Source organism: Myxine glutinosa, chromosome 1, assembly GCF_964187855.1.
Source record: "Myxine glutinosa chromosome 1, kmMyxGlut1.1, whole genome shotgun sequence".
Lineage (NCBI taxonomy): Eukaryota > Metazoa > Chordata > Myxini > Myxiniformes > Myxinidae > Myxine > Myxine glutinosa.
The window spans coordinates 150,093,302-150,102,801 of NC_136261.1; the positions used below are offsets into that span (position 1 = coordinate 150,093,302).

Consider the following 9,500-nt stretch of genomic DNA (forward strand, 5'->3'; position numbering starts at 1 on the left):
AACACCTGCAGGGGCGGTTCTAGGGGGGGGCCCGGGGGGCGACTCGAAAAATGTATGGGATGTGTGGGCTGCCGAATACAGGGATCGGTTAAAAAAGGCGGAAGCATGGAAATCGATGGCAGAATAGTTAGATAAAGATCGCGTTTTAAAAAGTTCGATACTTGTCGCATTTGGATTGCATAAGCATCTGCGTTGTGGGTGTGTCGAGGTCAAAGGTTGCTGTCAAGGTCAAAGTACAGGAGAAAATTGCTGTCATTGGTATTTTCGTGTTTGGCAATAACCATTGCATTATATGAACCAAGTTTGATGCTTGTCGCTCTTGGGTTGAATAAATGTGGTCACGTGACCTATTAAAAAAGCTGCTGTTCTCGAAAATGTACAGTATAAAATTGCTGTCACGGTACTTTTGGTGAACTACAGTCCCTACCAAATGTCATGGTGCAATTAGTTTCCTTGTCGCTGTTGGGTTGAATAAGTGCATTTTTGGTGACCCGAAAAGGTCACCTGTAGGCCTAAGGTACAGGCTATGACCCGGCAGCAATCCCGACCTTCAGTCAGTGATGGACGATCAACCACCTCATGTAATGAAACCTTCTGTCTCTTTCGGGTTGAACAAATTTCGCTGGCGCTCGGTCTAAAAGTGGTAACGACATTGCTAGGTCTTTTGTTTTTACTTTGCATCTCCAAATCAATCTGATAAGACAAACCTTACAGAAGAATGAATGATCGTTTTAAGGCCATTTTCCCATGCGGGCCCCATGACAATCATGGTTCCCTGTTTGAGGCAATGTTTTTATGGCCGGATGCCCTTCCTGACTCCAACCCTTGGTCACGCTCTTACAATGCGCAGGGATACGGTGTACCTATTCTAAATCGGGGTACACACCGTGATCATTCATCCCAGCAAGCTGGTACTCAATTTGCCGACCTCGGAAGGATGACAGGCTGAGTCAGCCCCCCTGGCGTTGTCAACGCCCCCTTTCGGGGAGTCAACCCCCATTCGAACCCAGGATCCTAGGATCCAAAGCCGGCACCCTAACTGCTAAGCCAACACCAAGGTACAAACCTTACAGAAGGATGTAGTGTAATGCTTCCTCTTAATATATACTCATACTGGACTGGCATGATGTCCTCGAGGCACGCGCTCTCACCTCTAAATCGTTTAGCCTGGGTTAGAATCCCGACCGAGTTATAAGCCTTCATCCGGTGTTGAATGGATGTTAAACAGGCATCACAGCTACCAGAATTAGTTGCTGGACCTAAAAGATCCCATGGTGTTCTTCGTGAAGATTAGGCGAGCTATCGCCGGCACCATGGCCAAATTCCAGCCATGACTTCCTGAGCTGGAGTGGCTACTTGACTCGGATTTTAACCTTGCAACTGCTTTGGCAGCACAAACGCCAGATTGTATACCAGACTCCTTAGTGTAATGGTTGGATGTTAGAGTGTCCGCTTGAGTCCAGGAGGTCAGTGGTTCAAACCCCAGCTGAATCAAACCAAAGACTATGAACTGATGCAGAAATAAAATTATAATGACGTCGTAGGTCATGTGGTTTGGACGCCCTATTGTTTTGAGTAAAAAGCCTGAAAAACCACTAAAATCAAATTTTCTCCACGACTGAACAGATCGAGGCCAAACTTTGCAGGCAGAATCGCAAACCCATGACAAACTAAAACGTCAGCGAACATGACGTCATGCGTCACATTGTTTCTGAGTTATGACGTTTTTAAGCATAGACTTTTAAAACCTAGATCCTAGATCCTCCCTCATTTTTGATCCTATCGAGGGGAAACTTTACAGATGTGTTCAGCATATCAGTCTGCTAAAATGACCTTTTGGAATTTTCGATAAGTCACGTGGTTTGGCAGATATAAATAATTAAACGAAAATATATTAAAAAAAGATAACTCTTGAACCGCTTCATTGATCGATGTGAAACTTTAGATTATAGTAAAGGTAATGAGGTGTAACATCTGTGCAAAATTTCAAGATGATTGGATGTACGGTCTGGAAGTGAGAAATTGTTATTGTGTGAAGAAGAAGGGTCATATAGAGTGGGCATGGAATTAATTATCACACTGCACATGACGAACAGGCAAAGTACGGAGCGACCTCTCGGGGTCATTTTGACCTCAAATAAAATTCTGATTTCAGATTTGTCGATCGCTGAGGTATATTAACACATGACCAAAACAGATTTGGCGAAATTCCAACGATTTTTGATGAAAATATAACATTTGTGTCTGCATTTCAGGAAAGTAAAGTGTGTGCCGTTTCTATTTTAAAAATAGAAACGCGGCTCATTGTAAAGAAATCCATATGTGGAATAAATGTTAACGATGACGTCATTGTAACAGTCACTATAACATTTACATTTTGTAGTCCATTGTATAATTTAAATAACCATAAATGCAAATTTCACATGTGGAAAAAGTAAGTACACCCTTGGCTCTAATAGGTGGTATTGCCCCCTTTGGCAGAAACAACTCAAGGAGGCATTTCTTATAACTGTCTACCAGTCTCTGACATCGACTGGGAGAAATTTTTGCCCACTCCTCCATGCAGAATTCTTTCAGCTGTGCGATGTTTGAGGGATTTCTTGCATACACAGCTCGTTTCAAATCCCCCCACAACATCTCGATGGGATTTAGATCCGGGCTTTGACTTGGCCATTCCAGAACCTTCCATTTCTTTCTTTTCAGCCATTCCTTGGTGGATTTACGGGTATGTTTAGGGCCATTGTCATGTTGCAAGGTCCACCTTCGGTTGAGCTTCAACTTTCCGACAGATGGCCTCACATTATCCTCAAGCACCCTCTGGTACAATGAAGAATTCATAGTGGATTCTAGGATGGTGAGCTGCCCAGGCCCTGATGCAGCAAAACTGCCCCAAACCATAATATTCCCACCACCATGCTTTACAGTTGGTATCAGGTTGGTGTGGTCAAATGCAGTCTTGGGTTTTCGCCAAACATGTCTTCTGGTAGTGTGGCCAAATAGCTCTACCTTTGACTCATCTGTCCAGAGCACATTGTTCCAGAAGTGCTGGTCTTTGCCTCGGTGTTCATTGGCAAACTTTAGTCTTGCCCTGATGTGGGCAGCAACGGTTTCCTCCTGGCACACCTCCCATGTAGATCAAATTTGTGCAGCCATTTCTAATGGTAGACTCGTGCACTTTGACATCAACAGTGGCAAGAGCTACCTGTACGTCCCGTGATGACATTCTGGGGGTTCTTAGAGACTTTTTTCAGCATCTTGTGGTCTGCTCTCGGGCTGAACTTGCTGGGGCGGCCTGGCCTGAACAAGTTGGCAGTTGTTTGGAATCTCCTCCACTTGTAGATGATCTTCCGGACAGTCGAATGATTGATTTCAAATTGTTTGGAGATCTTTTTAAATCCCTTCCCAGACTCAAAGGCATCTATAACCTTCTTTCTGAAGGCCCTGGAGAGCTCTTTTGATCTAAGCATGGTGACGCCACACACTTCAACAACAAAGAGCAAACCAAACTAAATGTCTGAGGTTTAAATAAGACAGGTTCCTCCAAGATCCTCTCTAACGATGTTCTAATCATTTGCCCCTGAGCTGGTGCACCTGATTCTAATTTTAGGTATTTGAAGTAGTGATAAATGTAGGGGTGCACTTACTTTTTCCACATGCGAAATTTGCATTTATGTTTATTTAAATTATACAATTGACTAGAAAATGTAAATGTTTCATGATATTTGTTATATTATATCACCTTTATCTATCAATATTGTTGAAATGAAGATCAAATAGCTGTATGTTGAAATATGTTGCAAAAGTCAAAACTTTAAATGGGGTGTACTGTACTTACTTTTTCACATGACTGTATATATATATATATATACTAGCAGAAGTACCCGGCATTGCCGGGCGGGGGAAGGGAGGGGAGGGGGAAGGGGAGGGGAGGGGAACGGGGGGGGGAGGGGAGGAGAGGGTGGGGAGGGGAGAAGAGGGGGGAGGGGAGAAGATGGGGGGAGGGGAGAAGAGGGGGGGAGGGGAGAAGAGGGGGGGAGGGGGAGGGGAGAAGAGGGGGGGAGGAGAAGAGGGGGGAGTGGGGAGGGGGAGGGGGAGGGGGGAGAGGCGGGGGGGTGGGGAGGGGGAGTGGGGGAGTGGAGGGGGAGGGGAGAAGGGGAGTGGGTAGGGTTGAGGGGGGAGGGGGAGGGGCAAGGGGGGAGGTGAGGGGGGAGGGGGAAGGGGTAGGGGGGAAGGGGTAGGGGGAGGGGGGAGGGGGAGGGGAGAAGGGGAGTGGGTAGGGTGGTGGGGGGGGGGAGGGGAGGGGTGAGGGAGGGGGGAGTCAAGTCGGAAGTCATTGTCGTCAATTGAATGTCGCATTTATTTTTTATTCCCTGTCAAATGGCATTGGTCCCGCATTCCGAACCCGGAAGTCGGAAGTCATTGTCGTCAAAGTTGAAAAGTTAATGTTACGAAATACGCTGATGACGTCATAATTTTAAAACCCGAAGGTTTTTTAAACATTTAAGGTGTGCTGTAGTTTCTCTGGGACGTACTGATTCCGAATATGAAGTTGAAAAATTAACGTTCCGAAATACGCTGATGACGTCATAATTTTAAAACGCGAAGTTTTTTTAATTTTAAGGTGTGCTGTAGTTGCTCTGAGACGTACTGATTCCGAATATGCCTTTGGTTTTGCTCTGCGATGAGTAGTTCTCGAGTTATAAGAGGCCAAACAAACAAACATACTTTACTGCTTTATATATATAGATATATACACATATATAGCTTGTGGCTAAAACACTGCCTCTTGCATTCTCAGGAGATCTCTGTCCGTGTGACGGTGGCAGAACATAGCAGTGGTGAAAATGTGGGCCATGTCATCATTGGGCCAAAATGCTCCGGGCCCGCTTTGGCCCACTGGCAACAGATGCTCAGCACCCTCCGCAAACCTGTGTCAATGTGGCATCCACTTCGCCTGTCTAACTAACACTCAGGCATGCTGGACCCACAATGAAAGCACCCAGACAAGAGACTACATTAAGAATGGGAGAGTCACTCACCTTTATTTCAGAGTTTTCATGTTTTTCACTCTGTGCTGGATAAACAAAACCACAAGGTCGAATGAGTATTTCAATGCTTCCCAAACTAATGTAAAAGGCAGAAAATAATGGGCAAATTTATTGAAACTCTATATGATTGCTCCCTGTCGAGTTAATGGCACGCTGCAATGGCTTTTCCACCACTGGTGACATCCCTCCGCTTATAAAATGAGCCGTCATATCTTCCAATAACTTTTTATTTCGACCAAAAAAAGTTAAATACAGTCAGTCTGTGTTGCTTCTGAAAGAAAATCCAACAAATGATACTCGTACTCTGTAATCAGGCTCAGAGACACAAGAGGAGTTCAAAACCTTACAAGAGCAAAAAAAAATCACAAAAGTTCAACACATGCAAAGTGTCCCTTGACATTTGATGCACTTGCTCTGTTTGCCATCAAACTGCATATGCTTATGCATGTTTAGCTGCACCACCAAAGATGGACAGAGGTTATGTTTTCACCCCTGTCTGTCTGTTTGTCTGTTGGTCGGTCTGTTGGTCGGTCTGTCGGTCGGTCTGTCGGTCTGTTTGTCTGTCGGTCGGTCTGTTTGTCTGTCGGTCGGGTTGTCTGTTTGTCTGTCGGTCGGGTTGTCTGTCGGTCGGTCGGTCGGTCTGTCTGTCTGTCTGTCGGTTTGTCTGTCTGTTTGTTTGTCTGTCTGTTACTTGCAAAATCGAAGATTTTTCAAGTATATTGGTCGGTTGCATTTGTTATTCTGTCTGTTGTCACCGGCCTACAGGTCACAATTCTAAACTGATCGTCATGAAACTTCACCAAGTTGTTGAGGTCGTCACAATTGAGAAGCCTATTGATTTTGAGGTCAAAGGTCAAAGGTTAGCTGGAGGTCACATTTCTAAAATCGCCATTTTTAATCGAATTGACTTAAAAATTGAACAGCATTTGTATATCGAGTCACTATATAGTGAAACCAACTATTTTTGAGGTCAAAACGTATATACATATGTGCCACGATCAACCTTTTAGCCCTCCACGAGGCTGAACAGTTTATGTTTTGTATCCCACTGACAGGCCGGATCTGGATTTGGACCTGAACCAAAATCAAATCACCTTATTATTGTTACCTTACTAACTCATCCCCCAAGTTTAGTCATAACTCGTCCACAACTTTTATAAATATCATATTATATATTGCTTTTCACCCGATCTCTCAATGGTGAAAAATCACTTAGAAATGAAATAATTGTCGTATCTAAATCCATATTAAGATCTTCACCAAAATATAATTGATTCGATCCTGTCACACACCCAACCGATCCACCAAGTTTCGTCAAAATCCGTCCACAACTTTTTGAGATATTTTGTTCCTAAACGGACAAACAGATAGACAGACAGACAGGGGTGAAAACATAACCTCCATTCAACTTCGGTGGTGACGGTAAACATAGTGATAAAGTTGGCTGAATCTGTGTTGAAAAGTTTGAAAAACTTGCAGCATGATGCCGTCGACTGTGAGCACTGAGGTTTTGAGTGACCTGTCTTGAAGAGACCCTGGACATACCCACTTGTTCATAGATGATGGTAAAAACACGGCATTGAAAAAAATCCAAGTTCTGTGGATATTTCAATGACAATGTCGCCTTGACCCTCCATGGTCCACGCCTTGACCTGAGCAACAATGTGTGTCTGTCACATCTGATGGCAGTACTGATCTGGGGTCATCTTCAAGGGTCTCATGCCCACATTGAAAGTCAGGAACCCATCTGGCTACTGTAGAATATGAAGGCACACTTTCGCCCAACATGTAGTTGGAGCTGGTACCCTCTTTGCATACAAACCTGACGACACAGTGATGCTCTATTCATGCAAGATGCACAATTCTGTGATGTTTGAAACTTCGGAATTACACTAAAAAAACACGATCAGATTCCTGAAACTATTGGCATCCAAGGAGGCGAAATCGGAATCCTGCAATGCCCAAAACACCATGGCTCAATGGTGGTAATGAATGGTTTGTAGAACTTCTTGAACGCCCCCAATAGTGACAAAAATTGCCAGTAATAAACTTAGGAAGTCGTGATGAGTTTCTCCGACATAATCCAAAGAAGAAAATCAATTAACACAACATACCTCCATTGAAGTAAGGTAACACCCAGGTTAAAAACATCTATTTGAGACTCAGCATTACATATCGATGCAATCATGGATAAGCATTCCAATTATACCCAAAGTAAAATGCATATTGCCACCATGCACATTGCACAACGTCAATGGTATTTTTAATTTACAAACGAGGAATTATGCGAATTGTTACAATGAACACCACTGAAAAGGTAGAATTTCACGTACCTTCATTTCGCATCATGTACATCACCGTGTGTGTACCTACTGATTTATCTGATCGTTTTGATCATGGCATTACTCTGTTGAAGGAATTGATGTCGTTAAAAAATTTTTTTCGAATAAATGGAAAACAAAAACAAAAAAAAAATCACGATTTATGAAGACAAGGAATACGGAGCGAGCAACAACTGTATTTTTACAAGTTTTGTAAACATCATTCAATGTGGATGGAAATGAATGAGAAAGCGCATCCCAGAAACTGATTTGGGAGGCGAAATAATTAAACAATCACCCTGCAGCCGAAGGTTGACAAACAACAACTTCAGGCATTGTTTCACCAATGGTGGACCATGCACTTGTTGTCATGGCTCTGTGTCGTTATAGAAAGGTGTAAACTGGCACCTGGTTGATGCGGTGCCGTCAACCTTTAAAATACTCAACTAGAATAAGAATTTATAAACTGTGTGATTATGGGCAATGTATCTGCTTCCCTAAATAAAGCACTGCTGGTTGTGCCAAATGCTCATGAATGTTCAAAGAGTTAGGTGTCTGGGACATCAACGTCACTTTTCCATATTTCCTAATCGATGGAATCAGCTTAATATGACATGTAATCATTATTGGATGTGGCATGCTAAAATATCTTGATAATAAAAAACCAAGAAAGCCAGAATGCTTGTTATTTTCCAAAACACCAAGAATCTGCCAGGTTGTAATGTGAGGATATATATATATATATATATATATATATATATATATATATATATATATATATATATATATATATATATATATATATATATATATATATATATATATATATATATATACATACGTATATATACGTATATATATATATACATATATATATATATATATACATATATGTATATATATATATATATATATATATATATATATATATATACTAGTTTGGCTCGGCTCGCTGCGCTCGCCTCACCGAGTCTTTACTGAGGAACAGGCTTATTTTAGCTGAGAATAATGACTGCACCTGAGTTGCTGTGTTGTCATGATTTACACCAATCATAATACAAACAATTATTTTACACAAATGCATTTGTTGTGTTTGTGATATTACATTTTTAAAGGCAATTTAGGTTGAAGATTTAGGTTGAATGTTTTTTTTTTTCAAGAAAACCCCTCAGCACATACATAGGGGAGGGGTAGGTGCAGACTGAATCGAGACGATTACACCTCACCACCACGTAATTCAAAACACCTCACCACAAAGTAATTTAAAACACATCACCACCAAGTAATTTGAAACACCTCACCACCAAGTAATTTAAAACACATCACCACCAAGTAATTTAAAACACCTCACAGCCATAAAACACGTAATAAAAACACCTCACCACCACGTAATTCAAAACACCTCACCACAAAGTAATTTAAAACACATCACCACAAAGTAATTTAAAACACCTCACCATAAAACACGTAATAAAAACACCTCAGAGCCACGAAATAAAAAACACCTCACCACCACGTCATTTAAAAACACCTCACCACCAAGTAATTCAAAACACCTCATCACCACATAATTAAAAACACCTCACCACCACGTAATTATAAATACCTAACCACCACATAATTCAAAACACCTCACCACCACGTAATTCAAAACACCTCACCACCATGTGATTTAAAAACACCTCACCACCATGTGATTTTAAAACACCTCACCACCACATCATTTAAAAACACCTCACCACCACATAATTCAAAATACCTCACCACCACGTGATTCAAAACCACCACAACGTTATTAAAAACACTCCACAACCACGGAAACAAAAGTTTGAGGGAGTCGTTAAGTGACAACACAGACACTGCCCAGATGTGTAGATATATAGATAAATGACTGTACCCGAGTTGCCGTTTTGTCATGGTTTAAACCAATCATAATTCAAACAATTATTTTGCACAAATGTATTTGTAATATAAGTGATATCACATTTTATAAACAATTGAAGTTGAAAAAAAAAATTCCCGAAAAAATTCCAAAATAAATAAAATAAATAAATTGGAACGTTTTTCAAAAAAAATACCCTTAGGACATACCGACGGGAGAGATATGTGCATACCAGAAGTTTGGTACGAT

The 9,500-nt window shown here is 41.6% G+C and overlaps 1 protein-coding gene across 1 annotated transcript in view; it reads left to right on the forward strand.

Moving 5' to 3' along the window:
- Positions 1 to 8,048, forward strand: part of SYT12 (synaptotagmin 12) — a 102,142-nt gene extending 94,094 nt beyond the window's left edge. The window contains exon 8 of the mRNA XM_068119413.2: positions 4,799 to 8,048. Within this exon, the coding sequence (XP_067975514.2) occupies positions 4,799 to 4,966 (168 nt within the window). The 3' untranslated portion in view covers positions 4,967 to 8,048. The remainder of the gene's footprint in view (positions 1 to 4,798) is intronic.
- Positions 8,049 to 9,500: the final 1,452 nt, after the last annotated feature.